This window comes from Glossina fuscipes, unplaced genomic scaffold (assembly GCF_014805625.2).
Source record: "Glossina fuscipes isolate IAEA_lab_2018 unplaced genomic scaffold, Yale_Gfus_2 1, whole genome shotgun sequence".
Classification (NCBI taxonomy): domain Eukaryota; kingdom Metazoa; phylum Arthropoda; class Insecta; order Diptera; family Glossinidae; genus Glossina; species Glossina fuscipes.
This window is the reverse complement of record NW_023998415.1, coordinates 30,852,776-30,870,006: the sequence shown is the minus strand read 5'-3', so window position 1 is coordinate 30,870,006 and position 17,231 is coordinate 30,852,776. Positions and strand designations below refer to the sequence as shown.

General features: G+C 33.9%; 3 protein-coding genes across 4 annotated transcripts in view; 2 read left to right on the top strand and 1 right to left on the bottom strand.

Annotated features, from left to right (window-relative positions):
- The window catches only part of LOC119645266 (neurobeachin-like protein 1), a 100,556-nt gene that overhangs the window by 46,072 nt on the left and 37,253 nt on the right, over positions 1-17,231 (bottom strand). The window lies entirely within an intron of this gene.
- On the top strand, positions 412-8,239 carry LOC119632024 (cuticle protein-like). The gene is made up of 5 exons (XM_038024696.1): positions 412-446; positions 605-961; positions 1,089-1,271; positions 6,636-7,043; positions 7,109-8,239. Exons 1-5 carry the CDS (start codon positions 435-437, stop codon positions 7,316-7,318), a joined length of 1,170 nt encoding a protein of 389 aa, XP_037880624.1. The 5' UTR covers positions 412-434; the 3' UTR covers positions 7,319-8,239.
- LOC119645270 (cuticle protein 21) lies at positions 12,274-15,929 on the top strand. The gene is made up of 2 exons (XM_038045384.1): positions 12,274-12,559; positions 12,632-15,929. Exons 1-2 carry the CDS (start codon positions 12,545-12,547, stop codon positions 13,007-13,009), a joined length of 393 nt encoding a protein of 130 aa, XP_037901312.1. The 5' UTR covers positions 12,274-12,544; the 3' UTR covers positions 13,010-15,929.

Sequence of the window (17,231 nt, the reverse complement as noted above, 5' to 3'; positions counted from 1 at the left end):
CGTTGTCGTCATTGTTGTTTTTATTGTTGTTGCAACAATTCAATTCACATCACCATTCATGGTTATCTTTAAAGTGTCTACTGTCTACTCAGTGTGGCATAATGCATTGCTGCTTACTTGACATCTGTATATGCATGTATATCGTTTTTCTTATAAAAGTGGAAACTTCTTTGTGAAGGTATCTCATATCACAATTGTATCTTCGGTGGCAAGCAAGCGTGCAAGCAAGCGTACAGCTTCTTCCAACAGCAAACCACAAAGAACAGTCGTCGCACCATTCACAATACAAGGAAAACGAAATTTGGAAACAAAAAAAAAAATCAAAAAAAAAAATATATTAAAAAAAAAAAAAAAAAAAAAAAAAAAAAAAAAAAAAAAAAAAAAAAACAAAAAAAAAAAAAAAAAAAAAAAAAATACAAAAACGAAAACATAAAATGTTTACAAAGGTAAGAAGGATAACACCCAGCAAATGCAAACATTCTGAACATTCTTTCTAGAATGTAAAACAAGTGCATGCATTCATAATATACACAAAAACATATACAGATATATGCGTACAGTAAGCAGAAATGAGTTGAGCTGTTGTATTGTAATTTCGGTTTAGATCGTATTTCTACTGAGTGTGTCCTTGTCAATGGCCTTAGGTGGTATTTACGATGGGTACGGAGGGGGTGGCTTTATAGCGGCGCCTGCCGTATCATATGCAGCTCCGGCGAAAGTTGTTGCCGCTGCGCCGGCAGCAATTGCTTTACCTGCGCCAAAATTAGTCGCAGCTCCCGCCCCAGCAGCCGTGGTAAAAGCCGTTGTAGCGGAACCATACGATCCCAATCCGCAGTACAGTTTCGCTTATGGTGTCTCCGATCATTCAACAGGCGATTCCAAATCGGCTCAAGAGTCTTTGGTGAACGGTGTGGTGCATGGCAGCTATTCTCTTACCGAAGCTGATGGCACGATACGCAAAGTTAGTTAATTGCATCAAAAATACTGCAATGCCTTTATAAATGCTACGATTATATATTTGCATCGGTTTATTTTTTCTTTAATTTTTTTTTTTGTTTTTTTTTTTGTTTTTTTTTTGTTCTTCACAGGTGACCTACACAGCCGACAAAATTAATGGTTTTAATGCTGTAGTAGAAAAATCGGGAGCTGCTGTTATTGGCGTTGCTAAGCCGGTGGCTGCAGTAGCTGCCGTACCGGCTGTTGCTAAAGTCGCCTACGCGGCACCGGCCGTGGCCAAAGTTGCTTATGCCGCTCCTTCATATTATCATCACTAAACAACTGAGAATACATTTTATCAGCGTTTTGACATCACATTTTTTTTTTTTTACTCCGGCTATCGTAGCGTAATGACTGACCCGCGCAATTGTAAACGGACTTATGAAAATTTTGTTGTTTTCTTATTATTAAAATAATTTATTTTATGTTATTTATGTCATGTTAGATGTATACTTTGTTTTTACTTTGTTCTCTCTAATTTAACTTATCATCTTCCCATACAATTCCAACTAATCCGTTCGCTCTCATTAGCTTCGATCCACTCATACGCATATTTGCGCCTTTTTCGGTATATCCATCACATATTTTTCTGCTCATCGGTTTTGCTTATGTAACATTCTTTTCCCATATTATGTGATTGCTTTCGTGACTCGTGCTTGTCGATGTCCAATGGAAGAGTTTGTGACCTGTGTATGCGGCATTTTGGGTTAAACGTGTTGTTTGGTGTGAAAGATATGCTACTGCTTGTCTCTTTTTTTACACATTAGATGATTCTTTCTGCTCAATGCATTTGTATTTGTAAATATATTTTTAATTTTTGTTCGTTATGTTGTGTTAATATGTAAGTGACTCGCGTTGTTCTCACCAAATTTATGGAGAGGTTTTGTGTGCATTTACTGAATAAAGTTTTCAGTACAAAAATATAAAACATGCCATCGTTTATATTATTTTGTGTATTACTACTAGAGTAACTTTAGAAGGAAATGATGTTCTATTCATTAGTTATTATATCCTTTTAAACAATTGATTGCAAATCTCAAAATCGTCACATTTTTCAATACTTGACTTCGAGATTAAAGATAAAAAAAAAAGAAATCAAGAAAAGGCATTTCGCTGAACTAAAGAAAACTCTCGTTTATCAAACAGTAAGATTTGAAAGGGGGGCCGCTGTGTTATACGCTGTTCCGGAGGTTTGCCGTTCAATAACATGCAAGGATGAAAGCAAATATGTTCGCAGATGGAAGCCGTGCTAGAGTTCCGGATTAATTTGTTACTAAAGCAAAAGAAAGAAAACAGTGTCAGCGATGGAAGTAGCGTATGCTAAGCATAAGCATAAGCAAAAACGCTATAGTATACATCGGTCTATCATTAAATATCCCATACCGTCATACAGTTATTCATACGACGACTTTTCAAAATAAGAAGTTTTTGGGGAATTGGTGGACAAATCAAACTTGTTTTTAACAGCTCTTGTCCTTGGACCAAGACATGTTGACGTGTCAAAGTTCATCAAAATATCTCAAATATTACAACCCGAAGGTTAAATATAAGAGGTCAAGAGTAACAGATGGACAGACAAACTTAGATCGATTCAGAAAGTGATACTCAATCGATTGGTATAATAAAAGGTGGACCTAACCCAAGTCCTTCTGATTGTTACACACATCCATCCGCACCAACTTAATATAATCAAAAGCGGTGTAGGATATAAAAATACCTTATCATAAAGTAGTTTAACAATTTTAATATCGGCAAACTATCTCTAATAGGCGGCGACCTCGTAATTCTTGTAGTTTTAGAAATGCTTTAATTTGAAATTAAAAAACAAAAAAAAGAAAAAAAATTGTACTTTAAGAATTATAAAGAAATATTTAGGCGTGACGAAAAGGACGCAAAGAATGATAGTCAGCCGCAGAGCGAGTATCTCGCGAGTTGTTTATTTACAGGAGCGCGCCTGAGTTAACTGGTCAATCAAATCTTCTCGTCTAACCGTTAAATGTTGCGGCGGCGAATAATTTTCTGAGTATAGCGTTGTCTTTTTCTTTTTCTTTTTCATTTTCATTTTATTATAATTATCATTATCGTTACTATTATTATTATCATTTTATTTCAAGTTTGAGTTAATTTACATATACTAAGGGTGCGACGTTAGAGTGCGACATAGAGTGAAGCATACTTAGTATGTGTATATGTGCAAGTATGTGTTGTGTGCATCCATCTATTTTTTTTTTGTATTATCTTTTTTTGATTATCATCAATCACTCAGGGGATGCCACCGATTCGTGTAACACGGCGACGGTCCAATAGAGATGAGAGAAGTGAAAGAAATGGCGAGCCACAGCCTAGTGGATGTGTGCTTAATCGATAAGTAATTAATATAATAATTCATAATAATAATGACTGAACACTCGCTATAGCTACGATAAAACTAACTGAGTTGATGGTAGTGGCGGTGCTTACCTATACATGTGTATACATAGTTCTTCGTTCATACCTATTCCAGCTATTCCAGGTTGCTTTAGGGCTACACACAATTGTATGCATAATAGTTGCGGATTTCGGCTGCCGAAGCCCCCAATATTATACCCGCCACTGTAAGATCGGGATATATTGGTTTTTTTTTTTTTCCAAAACATATTTAATACCCAAAAAGGAAACTTTAGAGGACCTATAAAAAAGCATGAAATTCTGAATTGCGTTGAATTCTGAGACACGTCTGTCCGTCAGTGTGTTGTTGGCAATCTCCTGGTCGCAAAAATGAAGATATCGACTTCAAATTTAGTAGAAATATTAGAAGTTTCTGCACGCAGGTGTTGTATTGAAAATGGATCAAATTACTCAGAGTAGGAGGGCACAATGGAGTGTACACTGAACGTAATCTAGTTTTTTTTTAAGAAAAAATTTTGGATTTTTGCTCATTACTCAGAAATGATTAAAGTTAGATGGTTGAAATTTTCCACATTTGCTTTACGAGACACTTTACTCTCTAGGTTCAAAATTGGATCTAATCGCCCGTGTCCACACCAAGGTTACGAATAACACAGCTATTACTCTTTTTTTCTTCTTAATAATACCAGTGATAGAGTTATCACATAAAGGAACTTGGAGAATAGAATGCGAACAGTATAGTGGGTGGGTATGCGAGATTCGGCCCCCGCCGAATACTCTTATTCGTTAAAAGCCAAGCAAATAAAATTTAATAACAAAAGATAATTAATGAAGAACATAACAACAAAATAAACAAAAAGTTAAAGGGAATACGAACAACTTAAGAGTGGAGAGTACAAAAAATAATAGATCAGAAATAACAAACACATATTTGCTTCAGTACTGAGTTTCTAGCTAATCTAATTGTTCAGTGCAAGGACTATAAAGATATATGCTTGTCTGTGAAGCAAGACGTAAGGAATCGTTGTTTTCTTCCGGATCAAGGTCATACATTTTCCAGGAGAAAGTGTATCTAAGTAGTCGATTAACAAGGTAATCCAACTTTATTTAAATTTGACATTGATATGGCGCTGAAAACGTGTTCGCGTCAAATCTCAATTCGCTCCAAAGAAAATCAACTTTTTGGCGAAAAAGGACTCTACGAATGTTATGACTTGGTACCGCGCGACCTCTAAACTCAAAACATATCGCCGGGAACCCTGTTTCGACTCGATTGAGGAGATGAGAGTCGAATATTGGATAATATTTATGGTGATCCCAGAAGAGACTTTTCTGTTTTAAGGATTAGAAGAAACGTTGACATAAATATGGCACTGTGTCGGGGGTACGGGACATGGGAGGAGAACAAAAAGAGGGAAATGATTTGTCATTTCGTAACATAAATTCACAATAGCAGTAATCGCAGTAATATGTGCAGCGTATGCATGTACCGAGTAGTTGAGCATTCTGTGTTTCGTAGGAAAAGGATGAACAATAGAGAGAATGTAGAGACTTCAGCGAGCAAGCCCTCTCCAAGTTTTAACTTTTTTTTTTTTAAGCATTTTATAATAAAAAAGTGATCTCGCAAAGTTTCATATCAAAGTGATGGCGAAACGAGTAAATGTAAGTCGTTGAACTTTTTATGTAACTTGCAATGAAATTCATTGTTAACTTTCGACCATCACCTTAACCTGTTGCATAGGTTAAAGCAATGCGTACAATTACGAAAATGAGTGAACATTTCAGCTGGATTAGCTAATCATTGGAGAATGTCATTGGTTTGTCATCATCGATTATAGCAACAACGTCAACAACAACGAAAAAAGAATTACTGTGAATGACAAATGACGCCAGGTGCTAAAAAGCTCACCGCAACAGATCATTCACTGAGATCAGTTACAGTCACTTTTTAATTTTCATTTCATTTCAGTTTATATGTAAATCGAATATTAATTGACTCTGTAATGCAAAGTATTGCAAAATTTCGATTTTCATTTTATTTTTTTTCTTTACGTGTGCAGTTGTAGTGTCAAAAATTAAAAAAAGAAAAAAAAAAGAAAAAAAAAAAAAGACGTGGGTAACATTTGTAAAAGTTAAATTCTAACCAGACTAGATACACAGCAGGATTAGAGTTATGTTTCGGCTTTACATTCATGCATGATAACAGCAAAGCGAACAAATATCTTTGAAAGGCTGCAAGGCTTTGACCAGATTTTAACTCAATACTAGGCCAATACGAGTATGTGTTTTTTCTTTCGCATGTTTAATTCATCTAATTAAAGTCCATGCAATATTGGAAATTTGTCGAAAAAAAAAACGATCAAAAAAGTAGCAACAACATGAAAAGCCAACAAGACGCGAACAACAAATGCGTTAAAAACCGGACCAATATTCGTATGTGTTGTTGAATATGAATTGACGAAAGAAAAAAAAAAAAAAACTAAAAAAATTGAAAAAAAAAAAAAAAATAAATAATAGTAATAATAATAATAAATAAAAAGAGCGAGCGCATAATCCATTAAAAAAAAGTATGAAACCAGATCTTTTAGAGTCTAGTTTTATGGAGCATACATTACTGGTCAAAAACGCTTAGGTGCTGTGACTGTTTTACTGCTGCTGATGGTGGTGTATGGGCAGCGTCTAGACTCTGAGTTACTTTATTTACTGTATGTGCATTCTTGCCTTTGTTGTTGTTGTTGTTGTTGTTGTTGTTGTTATCGTTTTTCGTTGTTTTTGTTTATTGTAGCTGCCATTCATACGTCTACCAAATTGGTGGGTTTAGAGTGCATTAGAGTGTGTGGTAAGTTGGTGGTAAGCTGCCTGTGATATGTATACAAAGTTCGGCTGCAAAGGCCTTTGATTTTGTTTGTTGCACATTTCTCGAATATATAAAAGTGCCAACTTCTTTGAGAACGTATCACAAACCAAAGTTGCATTTTCGATAGTACACAACAAATTTTGAATACAGCAGCCAAATTCAGAACAAGATGATTGCAAAGGTAAGGACACGATGGTGCGCTATTCACAGTTTGTTACATATTTTTCCGCGATAATAAGCAAAGTTAAAAGCAAAACCTATTCTTGGGACGTAAAGCGTAATTTATTAAAAGAAAGGATTTTTTGTTTGCAATTTATTTCATATAGAATATATATATAAATATATATATATTTATATATATGTAGTATATGTGCATGTTTGTTTATTCGCGTAGGTTGTATTTGTTCTCAGCGTGTCCTTGTCTATGGCCGTTGCTGTACCAGTTGATGCTTATGGTCCTAAATATTATGCTGCACCAGCTGCCGTTTCATATCACGCCCCTGCTGTGTCTTATGCGGCTCCGGCAAAATTTTTGGCACCAGCTCCTGCTGTAGCTTATGCAGCTCCTGCTAAAGTATTAGCTCCAGCTCATTACGCTTTACCAGCGCCTAAATTGCTGGCTGCACCCGCCGTTGTTAAAACCGTAGAGCCAGAACCCTTCGATCCCAATCCCGAATACAGTTTCTCTTACGGTGTAACTGATCATCATACAGGCGATTCAAAATCGCAAGAAGAAAGTTTACACGACGGTGTGGTTCATGGTAGTTATTCGCTTACCGAACCTGACGGCACCATACGCAAGGTATATTAATATAGACGAATAACTTTACATTTCAGTTATTATTGAAATTCATCTGAAAACTTTAGGTTACTTATACTGCTGACAAAGTCCATGGCTTTAATGCTGTGGTCGAGAAATCTGGTACCCCGGTTGTTGCTAAGCCCGCAGTGGCCTTAGCCGCAGTGCCTGCAATTGCTAAAGTAGCTTATGCCGCTCCTGCCGTTGCCAAGGTGGCTTATGCTGCTCCTGCTGTCGCTAAATTCGCTTTACCTGCTCCTGCCTATTATCATCATTAATTGGCTTCCTAAGAATCATCATGCCATTTCATCTAGTTATTACATGGACCAAGCATTGGTATTTGGACTTGTGACTTTAAAAAAAAAAAAAATTAATTTCATTTGAAACAAAACGAAAAAAAAAAAAACACAAAAAATAATCATAAATATTTTGTTAACTTATTTTTTTTTTTTTTGTAATTAGTTCGTCGTTAGATAGAGAGAGGACGGACACCTACATAAGAGTAGCCCTATTATTGCCACATTATAACGTTCTCTTCTTTTTTTTTTTTTTTTAAAAACTATGTCTCTAAACATCTACCTTCTCTAGCTCTATGAATTGCTTGTTACTCCTAAACATGATGAACGTACGGTTCTTTTTTCTTTATAAGGATGGCCAATATTTGATAAATATGCTATTATATATGCATATCTGCATTAATATGCATTTATATGCATATGTATTTGTATGTTATTATATTTTGTAAAATATCTGGATGATGTTTTAAGTCTTTATTTTCCTTGTAATGTAATTCTTTTTCGTTCTTTCGTTTTTATCCCATTTGTATTTGTAAATATATTTGTACATTTTTGTTTTTTTATATGTAGTAGCATGTAAGTGACTCGAATTTTTCTCGAAAAATTTTTATATAATATTAAATTAATTAAACAAAAAGTAACGAAAACGTAAAGGTATCGAGAATCGTATCGTGTGCATTTACTGAATAAATAAACGAAAAAATATATATATATATTCAGTACAAAAAAATTTATACTTTTTTCGCGCTTTTCAATTGAATCGAGTTGAAAATAGTTTACAGTTATTGATTAACTCTTATGATAAACTATTGCATTTTATTAGCAATACTTTCTAAAAACTCTACTGTGCTGGCAAAGCAAAACACAAATGTAATAACAAATGTTTGCCTACTTTTTTTTTTTTTTTTTTTTGTTTGATTGGTTACCGAACAACACGACTTACAAGTCTTGATCTGAGAAAGAAGAAGAAAATTGTTTGCGCAATTGCAACCGCAACCGTCATCATCAGTCACCTTACCTTATATAAGTTTATATAAATATAAAGAGAGAGAGACAGAGAGTATTTAGCAAAAAAAAAAAAAAAAAAAAAAAAACAATCACAACACTTGCAATAAATGATGCGATGACTTAATTGAGAGCGGTATTTAAAGCGAGTACGATTAAGTTATTAGTTTTCTCATCATTCATACCGGTTTAATGTGAAACGTAACAAAAGACAGTTCCTTCGAGTTTGCGGAAATGCTGTTGTGAAACACAATCCTCTGGCAACTTGCTTATAAGCAGATGCTACTTTCATGACGCCGTGTAACGTTTTCGGTGCACACTGACAAATTTGTTAGAAAAATGAAAATTTAATCGGGATTTTTTATCAGCTTTTATATCCTAGCATCTTAAGCTTGGCGCATGGATGCAGTTTAGGATGTACTGATAAGAGCACATGTGACAAGGAATGCGTTAATTCATTATGAATTGCGATTCTATTACCTGCAGTAAAGATTTGCATATCCTCGAGAACTTAGGTAGGTATGCAACAAACTTAGATCTCTCTGGTTAACACAGATGCTCGCCTTCTTACCCTGTAGATTGACGATTTCTTTCACGTTTACTTTGAAAAGGGAATATTAATATTCGTGCTAAAGCCTAGTCTAGTCTATTTCATGCAGTTAATGGGCCGTAATGATCTTATTGCAATCAACTAGAATCCCTTTGCTTTGCAAAGACTGATGCCATCAAAACAGGATGAATTTCGATTTCATACGGAAGTAATTCCTTTCAAATAGATTTTTTGACAACCGCTTCGGGAATACTTTACTGTACCGTTCATCACTCTGGACGTATGAGCTACTGATCAGAATGAGACAGATTTGCGATTGTCATGGGAATTCTTTTCCGATCGTATTCCTTTTATGCGTGATGTACATCCTTAAAAATTGCGTGTACATTGGATTCGGAAAAATAGGGATTATTGAATATTTGGGGCTTTTTTAAATGTGAATTGGGATTGTGGAAAATCTTCCAATTTGAACTGTGTAAGCCAGGCATAGGCAAATTTCAGAGCCAGGTTCATCTATTATTAAAAAGTGCGGCATTCTTCGCCACATTTCCATCTTTTTAAATCGCCAAGCTTACGACTTAATGGCAAAAACAACACATTTCACATCTGATATCTGCATGGCTGAATCGGTTTGCAGCAATGCAAGGCTATATGCAAGCAAATTGAAATTTTGGACATAGCGAGCAGGCTTCGACGATGCCAGGGACCGGCTGTTGCCTATGACTTGTACAGGCCATTGAAGCGTTAAGGCTTCTAGAATTGTTGCATCCGTTCAAAATTGCCAGATCTCTTAAGCCATGTAAATTATTGATCATCGCAATCACGTAAATCCCATTAATGCTTTCAATGCTTAGTTTGTAATCAGCTGCTAAAATATCCTCGTCTTGTTTTTCGTTGTTTATTGTCGATTGTAGATAAAGTTTTCGATGGTGGACGTGGTACACTCATCATAATTCCGGCAATTGACGAACGACAGTTTTCATGAATTACCTACACGACGAATAGAGGGATAACACACCAATGTAACACTGTGTCGCATTTATTTACAGGCAGTGAAACACGTAGAGAGTTTGAACACTAGAACTACCTCCTCCTTAAGATTGGAACCTACCTCCTACTTACGTGCATTGCATACACAGATTTGGACATTAAAAGGATCATTTTGATGCTTTTTTTTATGAAATTGCTACAGCCGCAAACAGTGATAAGATACGTAGCCGAAATTTAGCACAAAATTTCCTAAATCGATTAACAGGTTGAACTATGCGCTTGACCCGCCTGTACGGACGCTCCTAATAGATTAAGATTTGAGAAAACTTTGAAGAAACGAGCGCGTCTACCATTTTTGATCGCGTGAAAATATTTTCGAATATCTGTAAGCCGGCTGTTCCCTACAATAATCTTCGTGTCACTTCAAAAAAGGTTACAATTAGTTTATTAAGATGCTTTACGCCCATAAGCATGTTCTTTATCCGAAATAAATTAGAACAGGGACAATTTTTCGATCGAATTTACAACTTGTACCTGGCATAGATTTTGATAATAGTCATAGACAAATATATGAAGAAGAAAAGCCGCTAGTTTTTCGAGATCGTTTAAGTTTCTCTTATATTGTGGACGTGTAAATATACATATCATACCTATTTTTCAAGCTCATATTTTTAAAGAATCGACGACTCTTTGTACCATACTTCGGCAAAATAACCCATTTTGACGAAAATAAGAATATGTCATAGGCATCCCGAAGACTAGGAAAGAATTGATTACAGACATCTTAAGGTCTCTTGATATAAATCAACCTTTTTAATGTGTAACCGTTTTTTTGAAAATCGAAAGTTGAAAAGTATCAAAATTATATATTCGGTAGTTCTAGTGGTGATTGATGAAAAATAAATTAGAATAGTTTATCAAAGATCTCCTACACACAGCAAAAGCATTGTGTTACAAGCCAACATAATATTATTCTATAGGTGAGTTGATTATTAACTTGTGGAACTTGTCTTCAAATTCGTAATTTCTTAGCAAAATCATATAAATCTTTTGAATCGCTCTCTTAGCTTCCTATTTACGAAACGCCTTGTCTCAATAAAGCCAGCCAAAAGTGTGTTTTCGTTTGGAAACATGTGTCAGACTTACATACATATAGATAGAGAGCAGAGAAATTGAAAATCCAAAAATAAAATACATAAGCCTGGAACTTCTCGGCATGTACGTATTTTGGGGAGTTTGAAGAAATTCAGAAATGTCAAGAAAAAAATTTCTTTCAGTCTAGGTGTTTTCTTCCATATATTCTAGAAGATGCAAAGCATCTATAAAAGCCAATAAAAAATAATTTTATTTTTTCGAAAAATTTATGTTTGCCTTAATCGCCGAACATTTCTTCGGCCCATTTAAATGTTTACATTGGCCAACTGATTCGATTAGCCAAGGATGGAAAAAAAAAAGACAAAGCTTCAATACTTGTTTCCTTTAATTTAAACGATAGGTCGAGTTACAAAAAGAAAAAAACAACAATTTTTGGTTTCGGTTAATTTACCTAAAGAAAATTCATGCTGCGCTATGTTATAAGCGATAGCGAGCAAGCTGTTGTTTTGACGATGATCACAGAGCGTCAATTTGCTCGTCGTTTAGAAAGCTCATCTTATAAAATAGTCATAGTTGCAGAATGGACCTGCTTGTCGCATTCTAAGCTATTGCGGATGCAAAATAACGCAGTTTCTTACTGAAATACACAAACATTTCTGCTAAGCCATTAGTCAAGAGTAACGTTTCATATTTAAAAAATTTATCAATTGCACCTTTCAATCGTTTACATTTACTTATTTTGGACTAACGATTTTTCTATGCGCTTAAAATGACAGGTTTATCGATTATAGATAATGTCTATTACGTTTGAGGTGCAAGAGTTAAAAAGCACAAAAAAAAAAAAAAAAAAAAATCAAAAAAAAATGTGATTAATTTATGCATTTACCTCGGTAGACAAAACAAACATTAATGACGTCATAATATTATTAAAAATGTACGTAAGCATAATATTACAAATTTCAATAAAAAATTACAGAAATGACCGAAAAATGCTTTTTATATACTTCATGCATAACATTGAATTGGAAAAAGACTTTTGGCACGTTTTCTAAAGCAATATATATATATGTATATATATATATATGATATATAATATATAATTTTTTTTTTTTTTTTTTTTTTCTGGGGGTTTAATGAGTGAAATATTCACCTAAAAAGGTACTGTGGGCAAATGGAAAGTGTAGATATGAACACACGTTATATAAAACCTGATGGTATAATATGTGAGCTCTGCGGGTGTGCGTGCATACACTCGGTTTTTTTTTTTTTTTTTTTTTTTTATGATTTGCCAAAATTTGTGCTTATGAAAATGGGCTAAAAAGTGTATGTAAATTGGGGGCATGTGACTAAATGTATAAACGCAATAGTTTATACGCACATACTTTAGCGTATCTGTGTCTATTTACACATAATTATTAGCTTACGCTTGCTTTAAGGAAATTTTTGTTTAAAAACTCACGCATTTAAATAACCACTCATCATTCAGACGTTCATCATTTAACTTAACTAAACAGTTTTTCAAAAAGAAAAAAAAAAAAAAAAATTAATTTCCTTTGACTACGAAAATTATGGCTTTTCTTAAGGTAAGTTCAATTTTTGTATGTGCGAAGAAATCCCGCCAAGAAGGAATTAAACTAAACTCCTTGCAAATTTAGATTACAATTGTTTGGTTGAGTTTAGTGGCTTTTACGGAATGCGCATTGCTGCGAGCAGCTCCCGTTGCATTGCCAGCTGCTCCTGTTGCGGCAGCTGTTCCATTAGCCACTGAAATCGATCCTCATCCTCAGTACGCGTTTGCGTATAACGTACAAGACGCCTTGACTGGTGATAGTAAAAGTCAACAGGAGATCCGTGACGGCGATATCGTTAAAGGCTCCTATTCCGTTGTGGATGCTGATGGCTCATTGCGTACGGTTTTCTATACAGCTGATCCTATTAATGGCTTCAATGCCGTTGTCCAGCGTGGATCGGTGCCAGCGCCCATTGTTAAACCTGTACCAGTGCCACTGCCAGTGCCTGCGCGTTTATTTTAAATATCTAAATAGCGTCGCCTGTACGCTATCGTCCTTTATTAATTTATATTATTGCTTATTAGTTACTTAAGTTAAATACGATATTTTTGACATTTTATTGTTGATTTATTTTAAATTTATGTTAGACAAAAAAAAACAAAAATTAAAACTAGAAATTGCTTAGTCATTGGTTTTAATAAATGTAATGATTAGAAATACCTTGAAAACCCAGAAATGATTTATTGATATATCAAAAGTAATTGATTATTAGTTAAAATGCTACGAAATTCAAGGTTTTGCGGTAAACGATGCTTATTGAGATCATGGTTTACGAAAGACATGAATTAATTGATTCAAGTCAATAACAAATAAAAATACGTTAAGTGCCTACTATGAGATCCTTTACATCACTACTTGACGCGATATCATTTTTCACTATTTTAGAAAAAATATCATTGGCGAATGACTCATTAGTTCGATTATTTAAGAGTGTTGGTCGAGTGATCGTCGGTTGTTAGGGGAAATATGTTAGAGCTCGCATTGTCATGACGAAAATCTTCCGGCAAATAAATGGTTGTATAGCAGTTAAAGTTGACCCTTTCACGTTGCAGTGGAGGCGTTATTGCTAATTTAGTCTAAAGAATGAATGAACATTTGGTTTATTTACATCGAGTCGGCAACCGTTTACATTTCGACTCATGTGCATCGACTGTTCATTCGTCCATCACCTGCTACGATCTTATATAGCTTCGTTGAAGAAATGCCATTGTGTGTGCATTTCTTAAGCATTCGTTTGCACTCGCGCGATCATCTTTTTAAGAATTTTTTTTTTTTTATGTCATGTGAGATTCAATAAAGACAAACTTTTTTCACGGCTGGTAGAACTCATATGTAAGATTATCTCAATCTTGCTGTTTATCGCATGTCGATCTTGCCTTATTAGTTTTTGCAAAGCATCAAAAATGTTCACACACACACAATCAGTGATTTTGAATGACTTATATGGCCACGATGAAACCTATTATACTAGCGTTTCACACCAGCAATGGATTGAAGCTTACTCGTCAAAATCAGGAGTAAGTTGATCGACGCAGTCCTGTCGTCATAATATATATGTTAATTCACAAACAAAAGACGAAATTTTCTGAAGAAAGTTATGATTAAAAATATTATAATATTCCAGCCGAAATGTCGAATGGCGTCTGGCAACACTTAATGTTGCTAAGGCTTAAAATATAAATAGTGCTCTACGTATAAAGTTTTGATCGTTCTACGGATTAATTAAATCGATTTTTTTAATTTCATCTAATGACAACAAAAACAGTTACTTTGAGATAAACTCTAGACATTCAAGACAATATTTTGAAAGCAACTGCCAAGATTGATATATAGCTTATGGGGTTGCCGATGGCCATTTTTCGAGCAATAATCTATCTATACTTCTATATGAGAACCTGATATGAATGAAAGTTTGTCTTATAATGGCCATGAATTGTTTTTGTATATATGGTGTCATACAATGGAAACAAAGCACTAACGTTAACGATTAAACCAAACATTGAACTATTTATTCATAAATAAAGTCAATATGTTCGTCTAATTACGTTTTGCGCGATTCAATTCGACAACGAGTAGAGTGAATGTGAGCAAAACGACACACATTTGGATAATTTCCGCACAAGAATGCATCGTTATCGGAAATTCAAACTAACCCTGGTAACGGCAACGTTCAAGGCTTGACCCGTGAACGAATGCATGCATTAAGTTTAAGTGACAAGCTGTCTCCATAAATATATTCCGCAATCAATTACAACGAAACACAATCCTTCAAATATTTCGAGAATTTCGTTGAATTATTTGCATTCCTCCCTCTACTGGCCTTGTTTCTCGTAGAATATCGCAATTGCAAATTTTGTACAATGTGCTCAGCAATTTTGCATACAATTTTCAGTTGAATGCACTAACACAAAGACTTTAATGTCAGTTGTTGTTTGCCCGACATCTCTTAAGCCCAGCAAACTACAAAAACTAACATTTATATGACGTGAACATCGTCTGTATATTCTGATAATTTTTTTAATATTCCTTTGAAAGCCCGAAGAACCTCAAATAGATTTCATCTTCGAACTTGAAGGTATCTTCAATCGTAACAGATCGTATACATGTTTCTATAAGTTTATTTATTTGGGTATTAGTTGAGTGACGTTTTCCCGACAAATGATTTAATCTGCAGTTATTTCAAGAAATGGCAAACATTACAAATAGTCTGTATACGTTCAAATAATAGCGGGACTTAAGCAGTTAAGGTAGAAATTTGCTCTTGTTTATTCCCTTACACTTCAATGATTTGTATGAATTTTTCTAAAAATTAATTCTTGGATTAATATAATCAATCATAAGATTGCGTCAGCAATTTTGTAATTTCAACTCGTTTCTCTCGTATTACCTTAGGTATAGTCTAAAAAGTATTGAGCTTCATAAAATAGATAGCCCTATTTAATTTTAAATATCATTTTATATGAATGCGAAACGAGTAAATAATTATATAGATATATATGTAATTATGTTCGCCTTCGTTCGATTTACTCGACTATTTCATGACGTATACGCATATACATATATATATATATATATATATATGATGTTGACATCTAGTATCCATGCAGATGCAAATTATAAATTATATAAACTCGATTATAGCAAAATATTGATAATAGAGTAACAATCATCAGATAATACATTAAAATATTTTGGTTTCGTTTTTATTTTTACGTTTTCGAAAATTGCGTTAAGCCTAAAAGCATGTGCGTTTGCGAATAAGCTGCATGCCTGCGCTTATACGCTCACTCATAAAGTCACAGCTCAAGCATTGCACTCGATTTGTAGAAAAATGCCAACAACAAGCATATGTAACAATAACAACATCAGTTATAATAGCACTAGCAGCCACACCTAAACATTCATAATGAACACATACACGCGCTGACATATAGATATACATATATATATATATATATATATATATATATATATATATATATATATATATGTATGTATGTATGTATATGTACAGGTAAATGGTTAACAGAAAAAGAAAAACAAATCTAATAACGGGCGTCCATGACGGCTGTTTAGGCCTAAGCTGATTTCAGTTTTCTAACTGCAAGTAGTGTACGGGTGACATAAAACCAAATCTCTTTAAGCACTTTTTTGCTTATATATATATTTTTTTTTCCTTTTATACATAAACGTGGCCTTTTAGTCAATGCAACATATACACACACATACATACACATACACACTTATATATGTACGCAAGTATTGTAAAAACCTGTATCCCTCTAAATAACGGACTAGTTTTCGATTAGTGAATAAGTAAGTACATACGTATATTTATAATTTTAATTTTTTTTTTTTTTTTCTCTACTATAAACTTTTTGCTTTTGTACATGCGTACATTCATTTTTTCCCGTAAACTGAAAAGTTGTCTTTTTAAGTTAAAGTTACGCAGCAAAGTGCTCAAGGCATAGGTTGCATTCTTTAATTTTTTCATTTAAAATTTTTAACCGCAACCTTATTCTATGGAGACTGTTTGTGAGTGAAACCATCAAACAATAATTTAGTGTTAATGGCCAAACGTATGGGCGTTAATCAACTTTTGAAGAATTGCTTTAGTTATTTATTTATTCATTTATTTATCTTTTTTTTTTTTCCATCTCTTGTTTACATGTAATACCTATGCTTAAGCACAATGAAACCTAATGATTGCCTTTATGCCTGCATGCCTATGTGTAAGCGTGCAAATATACGTTAGTGTGGGTATAATAACAATTTTCTCTTTTTTTTTTTTTTTTTTTTTTTTTTTTTTTTTTTGCATTTTTGTAATTTAAACATAAACGTATAAGGTAACAAATAGACATGTGTAACTGAATTATAAATCTTTTAAGATCAAAAATAATCAAAACTAAAATAAAGAGAGAAAATATTTGAAAATTTTCTAAACTCGCGAAAAGGACAAAGAAGGATTTTGATCATTATGGCGTGATATCAAATTATTTGCTAGTAATTTTTAAATATCTTATATCCGATCTAAGATAAGGCAAAGCCTTTTTCCATTGAAATTAATTCTTAAGTTCAATAAACTTATGCACGAGAATTTATTGGGCGAAAAACTTTTACATTATAAAGATGATAGATAGATAGATAGATAGATAGATAGATAGATAGATAGATAGATAGATAG

Coding starts and splice junctions, on each gene's coding strand:
- LOC119632024 (XM_038024696.1), top strand. Junction 962..1,088: donor CTGATGGCACGATACGCAAA/GTTAGTTAATTG, acceptor TGTTCTTCACAG/GTGACCTACACAGCCGACAA. Junction 7,044..7,108: donor CTGACGGCACCATACGCAAG/GTATATTAATAT, acceptor TGAAAACTTTAG/GTTACTTATACTGCTGACAA.